The sequence below is a fragment of the Gigantopelta aegis genome, chromosome 8 (assembly GCF_016097555.1).
Source record: "Gigantopelta aegis isolate Gae_Host chromosome 8, Gae_host_genome, whole genome shotgun sequence".
Taxonomy (NCBI): domain Eukaryota; kingdom Metazoa; phylum Mollusca; class Gastropoda; order Neomphalida; family Peltospiridae; genus Gigantopelta; species Gigantopelta aegis.
The window spans coordinates 42,036,637-42,053,999 of NC_054706.1; the positions used below are offsets into that span (position 1 = coordinate 42,036,637).

General features: G+C 36.7%; 1 protein-coding gene across 1 annotated transcript in view; it reads left to right on the forward strand.

Moving 5' to 3' along the window:
* LOC121378946 (ankyrin repeat and KH domain-containing protein 1-like) overlaps positions 1 to 17,363 on the forward strand; it is a 179,734-nt gene that overhangs the window by 129,773 nt on the left and 32,598 nt on the right. The window contains exon 24 of the mRNA XM_041507339.1: positions 6,684 to 6,895. Coding sequence (XP_041363273.1) covers positions 6,684 to 6,895 — 212 coding nt within the window. The remainder of the gene's footprint in view (positions 1 to 6,683; positions 6,896 to 17,363) is intronic.

Below are 17,363 nucleotides of genomic sequence, written 5' to 3' on the forward strand. Positions count from 1 at the left end.
TCTTAACACCACAACACCGTCGACTCCGACTGCAGTGGTGCCAGATTCATCGACAATGGCCTCAACTGCGATGGAGACAGGTGTGGTTCAGTGACGAGTCCCGATTTCTGCTCCGACGTCATGATGGAAGATGTCGCGTGTATAGGCGTCGTGGTGAACGTTATGCGGCAAACTGCGTGCAGGAAGTGGACAGATTCGGCGGGGGTAGTGTCATGGTGTGTGCAGCCATCTCACACACTGGCAGAACTGACCTGGTCCACGTGCAGGGCAACCTGAATGCACAGGGCTACATTGACCAGATCCTCCGGCCACACATCGTTCCAGTTATGGCCAACGCCAACGCAGTGTTCCAACATGACAACGCCAGGCCTCACACAGCACGTCTCACAACGGCTTTCCTACAGAACAACAACATTAATGTCCTTCCTTGGCCATCGATATCTCCGGATTTGAACCCAAATGAGCATCTATGGGACGAGTTGGACCGACGCCTCCGACAGCGACAACCACAGCCCCAGACCCTGCCCGAGCTGGCAGCAGCCTTGCAGGCCGAGTGGGCCACCATCCCCCGGGACGTCATCCGTACTCTGGTTGCTTCAATGGGCAGGCGGTGCCAGGCAGTTGTCAACACACGCGGAGGCCACACCCGGTATTGACTCCAGATGACCTTGACCTTGGTGGTGTGTCCTATCACTTACTCACAATGGACTAGAGTGAATTGTGAACAATCCTGCAACATTTGGTAATTATCGGACTCACCATTCAATAATTAAATCAATTCTCCAAATGTTACGACAATGTGGTTTTGCGTTTCTTCTTTTGAAGAGTATATTTCAATTTGCATTAATAGAATGAAATGGGGTTATAATATTTTAAATATGCATTAATAGAACGAAATAGGGTTATAATATTTTTCTTTTAAAAAATCCATAGAAAAAAAGGCATATTATTAGGTCTACTGGTAGAGTACGTTGGAGCAAAAAATACCACTCACAATACCCAAGTGATAATTTTCTTTTCTTTGGGACTATGTAATTGGTCAGTTTTGTGATTTTAGATGAGAAAGTCTACTTAATCAAGGGTTTTACAGAATTGTTTACAGTAATAAAGCAGGATGGCTGATAATGTCCATTACGATTTTAGGGGTGGCCGCGCGGTTATCCCACAATACCCTTTGATCTTAATAAAACAGGCACATTTTTTTGTGTGTGTCTAGACACATTGACTGGTGACCGTCCAAATATACACCTGCCAAACAGGAACCACAGGTACAGGCCATGGAAAGAAAACTAAGAAAACACTCCGATTATCATTTCAGTCCGTTGGTTAATGTACGGACAAAACATAATACAGTTATTTTGACACTATACACAAAATCAGGTATGTTTTGTTTCTTCAGTTCTAAGACTTAATTCCTGACATGACACATTAAGTATTACATAACCACCGTCTCGCCAGAGGGCGTATTCACTAGGATGGTACAAAATGGCTGTGCCCGTTATATATAATAGCCTTCACATTTAACCATTTTATTAATTAACAATAAGATTATACTTGTTGATATTAAGCAATAATGTGTATTACATATTGTTGAATATTCATACCAGTCCAAAAGCCTTGCACTGGCATCCCTTTAAACAGCAGTTGCTAATCAATTTTTAATTGACTAGAAATATCGCTAATCAAGAGTTGGAAAACAAAATGTTATACCTGTTTATCTTTGCAACACTAATATCAATATATTTAAAGTTACAAGTAATCCTCAACTCAGTATAACACTTGCAACAACATTTGAGGAATGCAAGTTTGATAGTTTGCGAAGGACAACATATGACAGCAGTGGCCTTATATAAATTGTTGGGCAGAATACATTCTGCAGGCTTGAAAGTAACTTTACTTTTACGAACTGACATATGCCATTCCATTAAAGATAACAGCAAGACACACTTTCCAGGGATGACGAATGTTTTCTAGACCATTAACTAAATTGTTACATATTTTCTGTGAATTTGCTAGAGATAGTGGACTTTGAACATAGATCTATTTACCACATAGTTCAATAGACCTCTTTCACGTTCCACTGTGCATGTGCCTGTTGCAGGGTAACTTGAGGACGCAAACCACGAGATCTTGCAAAATAGACCTGTGGACAATTGGGGGGGGGGGGGGGGGGGGGGCATAGACAGTGGGAAGCCACGCAATAGGAATGTGAATATCTCCATGATTAATTATTCTATCAGTAGGGAACCCGAAAATTCTGTCAGTTGAATGATACATATGAAATTTGAGCTATGGTACTATAAAATATTAGAATCAGAACCATAGGAATGATATCTGGAGTTGAGGGAGGGGAGGGGGCACAATCTGTAGTGGAGAGACACAGTTTAGTTGGTGGGGGGGTAAAAGCCATATTTTAAACCGGGTTTATAAAAGTGGGGCTACAGTCCCCACCCCCTCTGACTTCTCGGTTGCTACCAACCTGAGAATGATCAGAAATGTAATTGTATTGCATATACACCTATTTAAATTGGAAGCAAGGTTATTTAGCCTAAGAAACATGTAAGTTTTATTTATAACAGATTAGACTAGCTGACAGCTTGATAATATTGGCTACAAACTCAGGATGGTCTCTTTAAATTATAAACTCATGAGGGTTTATTATGCGTAGTCACAAGGTACTTTGTTTGAATGTTTGAAGCAAACATATTAAGTACCATGCCTCGGACGACAGACAATCCACAAAAGTAAACAGATAAAGTCTGAATTTAAGCAGAAATAATTAAAACGGTGAATGAAAAAGAAGAAATAGGACCTAATAAATAAATAAATAAATAAATATTTCTAAAACTTCGTAAATACCAGATATTTCATATGAAGTTGTTGTATATGACTAATATACATGATGGTGAAGTGAAAATAAAGAAAGAATCAAACAAATAAAGAAAATAATAAATAAATAAATACATGTAAATAATAATAATTAAAAAATTAACCTTCGTAAAATACCAGATATTTCAAATAAAGTTGTATGTGACTGATATAAGTGACAGTGAAAAGTAAATAAAAGAAATAAAGAAAAAAATATAATAAAATAAATAAATAAAATAAAATAATATATAAGGTCACAGCACTACACACACACGTTTTAAAACTTCATAAATATCAGATATTATTTCAAGTGAAGTATGTATCTGATATAAATGATAGTGAAAATAAAATAAAATAAAAAAATAAATAAGATAAATAAATGAATAAGTGAATAAATATATACATTAAAAAAAAAAATTGTGGATAGACATGTAACATTGATTAGTAGTGGTACGACTGTCTTTTTTTTTAATGAAACGATAAGGGGAAAATAGAGCTGTGATAAATGTCTATGTGAGTTAGTGGGGTTTTTTTTGGGGGGGGGGTTTAGGGGGAAGGGAGGCATATTTTATTCAGTTTTAAATACTGATACATTTGGAGAATTAAAAATCACTGGAAATCCGCGTGAATATTTATCTATAATTCTAATTGTTAAAAGTAGCAAACACATTCTACTAAAGTTAATTTTATTGTATAATTTTGCATTGTTAAAAAAACGTTGACAGGCAGCTCCAGAGACTTCGTCTAAGTTAATGTTTCACTGCTTTTGGTCTTAAACCATCCCAATGTAAACTTCAGTAGACCGTTTTTTGCAGCCATTTTACCATCTTACACGAAATATGTACATTAGTCGCTAGAGATTCATAGCTCCTACGAAGCTACTCATGATGTTCATGACAACAGTTACTGTCGATCATGCCCCCCCAATTTGTATGTAACCTCGATACAGTCTTAATTCGGCAAGAGACGTTACTGTTCATACATATGCGCAGAGGAAATGTGAAAGAGGTCTATTGTCATCAGCTTTTAGTCTGTTTCGCCAGTTTCAGATCCCACAGCTCTGGACCTAGGTGTTCTACCCATCAGTTGAGGTGGTTTAGATGCATACACCTTACCAGCAAGACTTCTAAGGGTCCTTCAAAGGTTCTAACAGTATCGTTGCCAGTTGCTGATTGCACCTAAGTGGTCAAATTGTCTGTGGACTGCCAGTTAAGTAGATCCAGATCTTCTACCTTTACCAGACTGGACTAGTTGCTACATCCCTTGTCCAGTAAACAATATTTGAATCTGTACTTGTTGTAGTGATGTTCATGTATCATATCTTTGACGAACTGAAGAAGAAAAGGTTTTCAGTAGCATCCACAGAAGCAATTTTGAAGGCTCATAGTGCATTCCTGGCTTCTTCTATACAACATTCAATGGTTTTGCTTTCCTAAAATATGTAGAGGAAGTTTGAAGAATAAAGTGAAACCACAGCATTGTGAAGTTGGCAGAATTCCTGTTGTACTCAATATCAAGGGATATACTATTGCATGCTATATCTCCATCACAGCGACCGTTTGACTAAGTTGGTCTTGGCTCCTGAAATGCAGTCAATGATTAAGTGAGACTTAAATCTGCTTTACAATTAAGCCTTGATGAGGACACCTTACGAACTGCTACGTAATAAGTGTTTAGAGGCCTTTAATAAGGAAGACTCTTAGTGGGCTTTGTGACGGCTGCTAGGGTTTTGGAAGTTCATGCTCTGGATGTGGTCTTCAGGGTTTGCACACATCGTGGAATACTTGAAAAGTCATGGAATTTGAGATATAAAAATCAAGGTCTGGAAAACTATCATTTTCAATAAAAAGTCATCGAAAATTATAATATTGCTTCTGCCCTTGACTCCAGCCTGGAAAAAAAAAAAAAGAGGACATAAAATTTTAATAAAATGTATAATTCTTAAATCAATAAATCCAATTGTTGTCTAGAAGCACAAGTCCTGAACTGGTTCCGGTTGGAATTAGTCAGTTGACTGGTATTTGTCTCCTTACTATTACAGTATTACATTGCAAGTGTAATGCATACAGTTAATTAGTCGTATGACATTACATTGCAGTATTACATTGCACGCATAATGCATACAACTGAGAAACTGTTCTTTGCCGCCTAAGGCCCAAAACGCACCAAAGTTGTGCCTGGGTCTGGGATGGCGAGTATGGTACCAGTCGGAAATGAAACACGCATAGTATCGAAAATGACAAAGCACAATGCATCTGTACTGGCGCAAACTCCAGATCTGGCAACAGACAGCATAGAACATGCTCTGTATGTTCACATTGCCAGACTGGTGGCTGCAGCTTGTGCTAGCCATATTTTAATTTATTTTTCTTAATAAACAACAGGAAAAATATATATCAAAGTAGGTTGCTGATAATTATTGTTGGTGTTTACAGAAGAAACTGTATCTAAAGATACGAGCGCAGTTAATATATATTGAAAATAAATAAGACTTACAGATCCAGGCTTCAAAATACATGGCGTCTTTGCCAGACCAAGACCTAGCGTTGGTGTGTTTTGGGCCTAAACTGATTTTAGCAGTGATATTACTGTTTTAATACAAATATCAGCATGTACATGATGTACATGTTCATCACTAAAATTTAAATGATAATCATATGGTCATGGAATTGTGTTGTTTGGGTCATGGAAAGTCATGGAAAATCAACTTTAAAAAAGTACCAACCCTGGGTCTTGGTCCAGTGTTGAAATTTGGCAGTTCTTTTTGAGACTACTTGTGAATGTTTTTTCTTGTTACCAATAACCAGCTACCTTGTCGGTGTTCCTGAACATTTGCAGTGCAGTCTTTGTCATCAATACTGGGTTCAAATGATATCGAAAACCTATTTTTTGTATGGTACACAAGCTCAAGTTCCTTGTTGAACAAACAAAAAAGTTCCAGTCCACCGATTGTCCCAACTTTTACCCTTTTACGCCCGCCCCCACCCCAAGCCTAACAAAAGTTTTCCTGGGTTTTTTGTTTTTTAAAATATGTTTAAAATAACCAGAATATATACTTTTGTTTCTAGGTTTTGAGTGTCGTTTTTGTTGCATATTGTTTACATACAATAACCTTTCTAGGTCTATTAAACTTGAACAAGGAAAGACCATTCCCAAAACTTCAGCAAATTATGGAGCAGCTTTTATTAATCACTATAGAGTTTCATCCCCTGAATGGTTACCTCCAAACATGTCGGCTGACCGAATGTACAAATATAGCCTTTAAACGGTTATTTCAGTGTAACGTATTCAAAAACTAACAATTTCAAGTATATTACTTAACTCGTTTGTCAGAAGCAATACCAAATAATAGCATAATTACTCCCTAAGATGGAAAGTGCAGGTAAAACACATATTAAACATCAGTTTCAAAAAGTGTGTTCGTGATTGAAAGAGGGATGGGATTTAGCTCAGCTGGTGGAGTGCTCGCCTGAGGTGATTATGTCGCAGGATTGAAACACCTTGGTAGATCCATTTAACTGACTGGTGTTTTTGCTCGTTCTAACCAGTGAATTTCATTTGCTGTTTGAATGTTCTGACAGGTCTACTAAAACAGGGAGAAATGTCATTGGTGAGATGTTGGCTTAAGTATTCATGACAAAGAAAAAATAACCCATGTTTTCTACAGTTTGCACAACGCTTTATCACATTAAGTATTGATCATTTTACAGGAATGAGATGAGAATTGTGCTTGGAGACAATTGCCATAATTCTTCACACTAAACTAAGAAGAAATGCAGTTGGTACAGACATTCCACATGTTTTTTGTGTTACAGGAGCTACAAAAGAAATGTCAGCAGTGCATGGAGACTATTGTGACAGCCAAGGATCGACAAGCAGCAGAGGCAAACAAGAATGCTACAATCCTGTTGGAGGAGATTGACAAGGAAAGGCAGGTGGAGGAAAACCGGAAGGCTCAAGCTGCCAAGAAACGAGAACGCCGCAAGAGAAAACGAAAGGAGAAACTAGAGAAAGAAAAGGAAACAAGGTTAGTTGTAGAAAATACTGGTCGAGGCAGTTTGAGTTTAGTCCAGAAACCCATGAAACCCATGTAAATGTTAGATATATTGAAATATTTGAAAATAAATTTAATGAATGTTAAGGTAGAAAAAACTCATTAGAAATACATTAGAGCAAGTACTGTTGTAGAAGAATAAGACTAGGAACCCAAAACTGTTTGCAATGTAATAATGTATTTGTGCAGAGTGAATTTATCTTATTGCTGTTGTACAATCAACTATCTTTATAACAGCCATGTTGCTGTTATAAAATGTTTGCAGGTGTAACAGTTTGCTGGTGTAACAATCTCGTAATCTTCCATAGCTTGCATATTTAGTTCAACCAATTAGTAATATTATAATAGGTAATAAATTACTAACAAAGAAACAATAAGAACAAAATTAATTTGGCGGTTTGGTCAACCCGTGTGATCTTAATTAACCATGGAGGGGCGGGATGTAGCCCAGTGGTAAAGTGCTCACTTGATGTGAGGTCGGTTTCAGATTGATCTCATTCCAGCCAGTGCACCATGACTGTTACATCAAAGCAGACCTGTCAAGCTTTAGTCAAGAGAAAGCAGGAGGTGTGTGTTGAAAAAGCAGGAGATTTTTTAAATTCACACAATTTAACCCAAAATCGCAAGATTTAAAAAAAACATTATTACAATAAGTTATATGAATACTTTATAATGCCATATATACTTCTTAACCTTAGATCTTGGCATTAAAAACATTTTTTTTTTTTTTTTAAGTTTAAATATTATTATGATTTAATACATATTTAAAAAAAACCCATATTTTATCCAAAAATGTTAACATGAACAAGAAATAAAAAATTTATTTAGTACATTTTTGGTATTACACTTACAGCCTTACAGGTTGCGTTACATTATCATTTGTGGTTAGTGTACCTAAGTACCAAAGACAAATTTATATAAATCTTATAAATTAATATTCAGTTTTTACTATAATGAGGAACGGTGGCGTGGTACTTATTTAAAATCATTATAATGATGCAATAAACATTGTATTTTCATTAATCATAAGTAAAACCTCATTATGGACATCGTGTGAAATATACCGGAATTATACCCATTTCCGTGAGTAACTTTATGTCAATGTCACACAACATTTTTTAATTGTACAAAAATCATTTCTTGAAGTGTACCCTTATAACCAACATTTTACCGCACAAACATACAAAATTAACTGACACAAGTATGTTTATACAGCTAATTGGTCTTTTCGTTGTCTTGCTGTGACGTGATTTTAACATGCATCGTGTGTATCGCTGTCAACTCGGGAGTCTGGCAGTTCAGATGTGTCATAGTTGCATTATGTAATCCAGTGTGAAGACATTTTACAATTCAGAGGTGTTATTAGAACTAAATTGCATATTTTTTTTTTTTTTATATGGCAACACTGAATGTCAACGTTGAACAAGAATGCCTGTTGAATTAGCGGCAACACGCTTCGTAGCCATTACGATGACAACAAACATTATAATAACACGTCATTTTATAAACTCCATGTGCTTTTTTAACAATATAAATAGGCTATCCCACAATTCTCACTTCGGCAAAGGTTAAACAGTCGGGACAATTCGGCCTGTTACATTCTCGGAAACCGAAAGTAGTCGACATTTTCCAAATGAGAAAAAAAGGCAGAGTTACTTCCCTTCTATTATTTTGACAAAAGAGGATTGATTTTTTTTTATGCTTACAAAAATGTCATTTAACAGGAGAAACTGTCTCCCGCACTAGGAAAAGGAGATTTGATCAAATACCGGAAGATTCCCGCAGAATCCGGGAGGGTTGACAGGTCTGTCAAAGTCTGTGGGATGTGCACTTAAAAGATCTTTTGCTACTAATGGAAAAAATGTAGCGGGTTTCTTCTCTGAGACTATATGTCAAAGTACCCAAATGTTTGACATCCAATAGTCGATGATTTATAAATCAATGTGCTCTAGTGGTGTTGTTAAAGAGAACAAACTGCTTAACCATGGCGACCGACTCAGATTTTGTGAGAGTACATCTATATATGGGCAAAATCAAGCATAATGCCACAATTGAGAAATAAATTATTTGTGAATTCAGTAACTTGTGTGGTATGATCAGAAAGCTATATATGTCTAGTTTCCAAAACTGTTTACAGTATTTAGATACACCTAGCCATTCATAAGTTATGCCCATTTTAGCAAATCATATTTTAGACTTCAAAAAGAGTAACTTTTTGTCAAACATTTATAAGTTTTTTAGACAGTACTAGACAGTAAAAAATTATCTAGAAGACATTAAATAACTTAGCTTGTAAAACATTCTTTACTTTACATATTTAGCTAAATGTTTTTACTTTTAAATATTATAAGTAATTAGCAGTAATTAATTGAAATATACTTGTTGTGTCGCTCCGTTACTTGTCCATCCGTTACTGAGAAGTTGAAGAACCGCAATAAAGTACGTTCGTTAGAAAAGACTGTTGGTGCATTGTGCTTACAGAAGCAGTTGTTGTCACAGAGTTGACAGGATTTTAACTTTGGAGATTCATACTTCAATTGTTATGGTTGTAGGGGAGCTGGACATATGCGCCAAAATTGTAATCTTTCACCAGGATGTAGGGCAAGGCCAGACATTAGATGTCAGATTTGCCATCAAAATGGACACACAGCTAATAGTTGCAAATTACTACAACTGGTAAATCGGACTGATCGCTCGGAAAACGGACAAACCCTCAGGAAGAATTAAAAAGTCCAGCACAATTTTGGGGGGACATTGATTGTGATGCTTGCAATTTTGACAATATTCTAAAATGTCCACAATGTTTTTGTTTTATGCATTAACAGGGTTGAAAATTAACATGAAAACTATGGTCGTCAGCAGGGCCAGTTGAAGACAAATCTTACTGGCCCTTCTCAAATTCAACTAACCCTCCAATTATCACATTGACATTTAATTGCACAGACAAAATCAAAACTAGAATATTCTTTGTTGAATAATAACTATGTGCTCACCGTATATGGTCAGTTTTCTTCAAAAGGAAACCGATGAATTGGCATGTAACTTTATAATGAATACAGTTAAAATTCATGTAAAACTTGTTATTAAGTTTTAAACCAATATCATTTTTAATATAGGAGTGAAGAGAAAATGAAAGAACAGGCAAGGTATGCAGTTTGACTTGCATTGTCTGAAGAAAAAACTAATAATGCAATACAAATATAATAAAGATATAACTGCGCGTGCTTTATTATATAAACCTGGTTGGGGTGGCAATGCAAGAGGGATGAAATAAACTTGCGATGCAAGAAGGGGTACAATGTCCAGTAACAGAATTCCTTGGGGATTATGGCTGTCCTCCAATAGACGAAACTTGCACTTGTGTGCTTTTCATTTGGATATTGTAAATACTACAGTAGTAGGCTACTAATAAAATAAATATCAAAAGAAAAATAAATCTGTTAAAAAAAACCTCCAATAAAACAAAAACAAAAAAAACAAACCGAAAAACCCAAAACAAACAAAATGCACGATGTACTGAGTTATCATATTACAAAGCATAACACATACTTATTGTTTAGTGCAGTAATATTTGGACAGTTGTGTTATCATGTAAGTCTTGGTGTCACTTTAGATCTGATATGTTCTTATTTAATGCAAATCACTTAAAACTTTTTAAAAATACCGACAACAGTTAACCCTTTCACCGATTGCTCCCTGCTAACAAGCTGACCCTTGACGATGGCTTCCTTGACCTAATTAGCAAATTTCCATTGTCTTTACTAAATTAGCTGTCTTAGATTAAGTTTTATAGTTAGAAGCACAAATTTTTGGATTTAGTGAGATAAAAGGACAAGACTGTTTGTGATATTTAAAAAAAAAAAAATTGTTTATTACCTGTCAAATAAATTGCAATTACAGGTGAAAATAAGAAATAACACAAAAGCTGTTTGTTTTCAACTAAATTAAAGTCACATTTTTAATACAAGTGAAGAATACATGTATAAATATATTTGATATTGTTATTATTCAGTGTATACCTTAAAAAATTAATAATACCTGTATACAATTGAAATCCACACAGTTTTGTCCAATGTCATATTATCGAATACACAATCCAAATGTCACAGAATTGTGTGTTGCACACATACACACATGAAGTATAATAAGTACAATAAGAATTCCTCAGTCAAAGAAACACGAAGGTAAACAAGTAAACAGTAAATGTAAATATAAATATAAAAAGGTGAACTGTACAGGTAAGTGAATTGACTATCTCCAGTATTCCACTTTGGTATGGAAATCTCGGAAACATGTTGAACCTTTCTTTACACACAAGTAAGTGGTACAACCACTGCATTTAAAAATTGTCTCGGTCAATTTACAAGGATTGTCTTTTCTTGATAATCCTCCATTTGCATTGGAATAAACACACAACACAGGTGTGGTTTGTACTGTCCACATCCTCGGTTGTCGGAAAATGAGACCCAACATCCAGAAGACGATCAGGAATCTCAACATCTACACTTGGTCGTTTCCTTTTTTTCCGGATAGCTCTGTTGTCACCAACCAAAGAATGAACAAGTTCATCGATGAACTGTTGAAAATCATGTGCTCGTCACCTGCCAGGTTTGTGATCGAACACGTGGTCCTCAATAACGTATGCATTGAAAATACACCACAACAGTCCCTTTAGTACAAGACGCATGTACCATCTGTACTGCTTGGCAGATTTGCTGTAGTGACACATCTGATCATTCCTGTCAACACCACCCATGTTACTGTTGTAGTCCTTTATCAGTTGTGGACATTGCACATCCTCCAAAACTCCCTGTTTGTTTCGACGCGAAACAACATCTGTATCCGGCTGGTGAACTGTTGAAAGCAGGTGGACCAACCGATTATCCTTCCACACCAACGCCAACATACCATCAGACATCATCCACTTGCACTCGCCCCTACGTAGATCTCAATCTTTGACGTCAGCAAGCTGCTTGGGGTAACCTTTCCTGTTTTTACGAACAGTTCCAACAATTCCAATGCCACGACTTTTCAAATTATACGCAAGGATAGGGCTGGTATAAAAATTGTCTGTGTACAAAATGTGTCCCATGTTTTCAATTCCTTTAGTTAAATTCAGAACAACAGCTGTTGTTAGCCCAATATTTTCCCCTTCAAACACACTGTTCTTAGCAACATAGATTTCAAATCTGTAGCAGTACGCTGTCGCAGAATCACACAAGAGAAATGCGTTTATTCCCCATTTCGTTGGTTTGATTTTATGTACTGCTTCAATCCCAATCTGCCCTTGAAAGGGATCATGCATTCATCAATGGAAATGTTCTTAGGTGGATAATACTCTTCCTCAAACTTAGTTTGGATGTAAGAAAGGAAAGGTCTCACTTTATAAAGTCTGTCATTTTTGTCAGCATCAGTTTCATCACAAAAATGTAAATATCTACTCAGTTGAATATACCTGCGGTACGTGATCACTTTTGCAAATCCTGGGGTATGAAATATCCACTTGTCTGGTTTTTCACAAAAGTATCTTTCAATTCTGGGGCAGTCAACACACATCAGCATGGCTAGTCTAATTCCAAAATAACTTTTTATTTCCAACAAAGACTGCCGAATCCATTCTGCTTTGTTGTTACTGGGATCGGTGGCAATTTTGTAACACGCGTTTTTGTCGGTCCAATAACAAATGTTTTCAAACAATTCATCTGTAAAAAACAACTGAAAGTACTCAAGTGCTGAACAACTTCTGTCAAAAATCCGCATTGGACCTGGTCGTCCCGAATAAACAGCTGAAGAAATGTCGTCCGATTGTTCATTAGAAAAACTGAAAGCAGGATCCTTGTCAAAGTTTGGTAAAAAAACCCCATCAAAATTAATCTCATCGTCGTCATCTTCAAACATGGCCAAAATCCATTGTCGTCCGATCTCTTGTTCGTCTCGAAATAACATAAAATCGTCATTATTTTCTTCATCAGATGAATCACTTTCTGATCCACTATTCTCGGAATCAGACATCATTGAAAAAATGTAACGTTCGATGAAAAAAATTCGCTAAAAATCAAAAAGTGAGTCGATTTGTAAAAAAAATTCTCTCTCTACACAGCCATGCTTGTTACGAACGGAAGTGGTATAAAACGGAAGTGATTGTGGGTAATCATATTACCAAAATGGAGGAAAATTCAAAGTAGGTTCCAAATCCCGGTACAGCGGGATTCGTCGTCAGTAAAAACGATCGCGGATCCCGGTACAGCGGGATTCATCGCTGTAAGGGTTAAAGGGACACACCCTAGTTACGGCTAGTTGTTAACCATTACGGCTTTGTTTTTCGCTATTAAACCCATTTTTTCACAAATAAAATTGCACTTTACTTACCGTTTATTATTTAGAATATACATTTCCATTCACCTGAAGTGTTTTTTCGTAATCCTGGTTTTTGTAATACCACAAAATGCATTTTTCGTATTTCATAAAATGGCACGGGCCTCTGAGAAAAAAACGTTGAGCAGACAAGGTTTAATCTATTTTTAGAGGGGATATTTCCATTTCAATGTCACAGATGTTGGTATACCACATGACTGTTATCATTTTGGTTCGGTTTGTTTTCTCGTGCACGGTTCGTGCATTCAACATCCGATTTGTTGTTGTTCATTTGTGAGATTTTTCTTCACAGTTCGTGAACATTTTCAGTAACAATAAAGTTCAGACAAGTAAGTGTCTCAATACAAAACGTTACAAACCTTTAAAACCAATAATTTTGCTAAGTCTTACGATATCTGGAGAGGGATACAACCAGGACAGAACAGTTGGAACATGTCCAGGTGAGGTGAAACGAACGCACCCCAAGTCTGTGAAATGTGCCAGTAGGCATTGTTGTGCTTCGAGCGACATCTACCGGTGACATCAGAATACTGACTTTCAAAATTATTTCAAGCAATTGGGACATGGGGATTCCCATGGTATTTATCGATATAAAACCTGCTTTTTCACTCCATTTGATAAAAACATGATCTAAGTGTGTTACAGGTTTGTAGATTAACCAAATTATAATTTATTTTCGCTGGATGGAACTAGGGTGTGCGGCTTTAACTGACCTGTGGAATAAGCCCTGTAGTAATGGAAAATTTCATTGTTATTTGTATACATGCGCATCCGCTCACGTTAGTGTACGTTAAAACTACAAGATGGATTTTGATTTTGTCCCAGAATGTTGTAAGCTAATTAAATATGATTCCTCTTTGGCAATAACATTGAATAACAATTGTCAAATAGTAGCTATACTAGAAAATGATGGCGTATCCAGTCCATTCTAATAAGCCGACGACTTTCAGATTAAAAAAAAAAATACATGCAATGTCTTCAATACATTTTGAGCTCTATTTTTAGACAGACTCTGCCCAAAACCACAGAAGCTGAGTCTGGCGCTGTCAAAATTATGAAAATATAGAGCATGTTCTATTTTTTCTGCTTTTGTAGTTCGCACCACCACAGACGTGGTGTGTTTTGTTACATTCGATTCATTAACAGTGGCTTTCTTTTTTTAACTGGTACCATACTTGCTAGACCTTAAAATCGAAGGTTGCCCAACGGACTACCTTTGTAAAATTCTTAGTCACCCTTAGTTAATAAAGGTCGCCATGGGTGACCAGGTGACTGCTAATTTTCAACCCTGCATTAATGTGTGTGTTCTAATTATGATAGTGCTGATGTTTCTCATTTGGAGGACAGTTACACAGAATATGATTATGAGACTACACCTGTCAGTCATAGGTTTATTTACATGCCAGTATCAATTGGATCAGTTGAAGTAGCAGCTTTATTAAATTCTGGTAGTGCAATTAATTTGGTCTCAGAACACTTTTACAGATTATTACCCAGTGACTGTTGTAGATATATACCAGATACTTCATGTAAAATTACAATTGCAAATAATGTTGAGGTCCCTGTTATTGGATCGGCTCAGCTTAAATTATAAACTACAAATGGGAAACATGGTATAACTGTTTATGTGATGAGGGATACAAGTCATCCTTTAATCTTGGGTATATTGCCGTTTTAGCTAAGAAAGGAATCTCATTAGATTTTCAGGATTGTAAGTTTTGAGTTCAGCAGTCAGGGGTCCAAATTCGTAAGAAGGTTACCATACCAGCCAACACAGAAATGGTGATATGGGTTAACGTTAGTTCTAAACTGTACCCAGTATTACGGGGTATCTGTATGCCAAAATAACATAAGGCAAGTAACTTTGCCTTTTTTTTCTCATTCAGAAAATGTCAACTACTTTCGGTTTCCGAGTATGTAACAGGCTGAATTGTCCCGACTGTTTAACCTTTGCCGAAGTGAGAATTGTGGGATATTTATATTGTTAACAAAGCACATGGAGTTTATAAAATGACGTGTTATTATGTTTGTTGTCATCGTAATGGCTACGAAGCTTGTTGCCGCTGATTCAACAGGTTGTGTATTGACATTCAGTGTTGCATATATAAAACTATCCAATTTAGTTCAAATAATGCCTCTGAATTGTAAAATGTCTTCCCACTAGATTACATCTGGCTTGGTGCTTATAAAACTTTTAGAGTCTAGTCTGAGACAGTAACATCATGGCAACGCCCTACAAATTAAATGCGTGTGACTCATTTGAGATTGAGTCTGAACTCTTAATAGTTTAATAAGCATGGGTCCTGAAGTGCCAGACTCTGGCCCAGAGTTGTCAGCGATACTATGCATGTTAAAATCACATGTTACAGCAAGACAACAAAAAGCCCAATTTGCTATATAAAGATACTTGTGTCAGTTAATTTTGTATGTTTGTGCAGTAAAATGTTGGTAACAAGGGTCCACTTCAAGAGATTATTTTTGTACAATTAATAAATGTTGTGTTTGACATAAAGTTACTCACGGAAATGGGTATAATTCCGGTATATTTCAAACAATGTCCATAATGAGGTTTTACTTATGATTAATGGAAATACAATGTTTATTGCATCATTATAATGATTTTAAATAAGTACCACACCAATGTTCCTCATTATAGTAAAAACAATATTAATTTATAAGATTTATATAAATTTGTCTTTGGTACTTACATACACAAAACACAAATGATGATATAACGTAACCTGTAAGGCTGTAAGTGTAATACCGTAAATGTAATAATTAATTTTTTAATTGTTTGTTAGTGTTCTTATTTTTGGATATGTTATAGAGTTTTTTGTTTTTTAAATATGTATTAAATCATAATAATATTTAAACTTTAAAAAAAAATAATGATATATACTTAACCAAAAAAGTTTAACAAGTTTTTGTAAATGACTGTTGCTTCCAAATAAATTAAAATAAAGTGATAAAACTTGGTAATATGTTAGTTGCATATGCCCTGTCGCTTTGGGTAATGAAAAGAACACCATTTGTCATATCGCACGCCGCTATGTGTACTGCATGTGCAAACACGGTGCGCTCGTGCTGTCGCAGAAGCGCGTGCAATACGGATGTATTTTGATGCACTGCACCAACATATCCAAAAACAAAAGGAAGAATTTATCCTGTTATAATGGGTCGCCGTCCAGGCTTAACGGAAAATGAACGTCATGAAGCAATGGGACAGCTTAACGCCGGCCAACGCGTACACGACGTCACTCAGTACTTTCGTGTTCATGACAGTACCATATCACGACTCTGACAATGCGTACACCAAACTGGGCAAGTGCGAGATCGACCACGTTCTGGTAGACCACGATTAACTACTCCAAGGGAAGATAAGTATTTAGTGACGTCATCTCAACGTCACAGGTTCGAAAGGCTCCTCGTTTAGCCTGTACTTTGCATCAAACCACAGGCACTAGAATTCATGCTCAAATTGTCCGTAACCGTCTCCATGCTGCTGGATTACAAGCACGTCGCCCTGTTGTTGCTGTTCCCCTGACAGTGCGCCACATTCAGGAACGTCTGAGATGGGCCAGAATACACCAACACTGGCGACGCAGACAATGGGATCAGACATTATTCACAGACGAATCCAGGTTTTGTGTTCAGTTTGCGGATGGTAGGCGTCGTGTATGGAGGCGAAGGGGAGAACGATATGATGCAGACAATGTTATTCAGCACGACCGATATGGCGGTGGCAGCGTCATGGTCTGGGCCGGCATTCATGGTGGAGGTAAAACAGATCTCGTTTTCATTCACAGAAACATGACTGCTCAATGTTACTGCGACGAGATCATTTCAGTAGTGGTCATTCCATTCCTGTAGCAGCATCCTGGTTTTCTGTTTCAACATGACAACGCTAGACCACATACCGCTAGGCTAACCACTAATCTTCTTGAGTGGAACCACATCCAAGTGTTGAACTGGCCACCAGAGTCCCCTGACTTTGTCCCCAATTGAGCATGCATGGGACCTACTGGGCCGTAGGGTACGCGAAAACCATCCTCATATCCTTAATGTC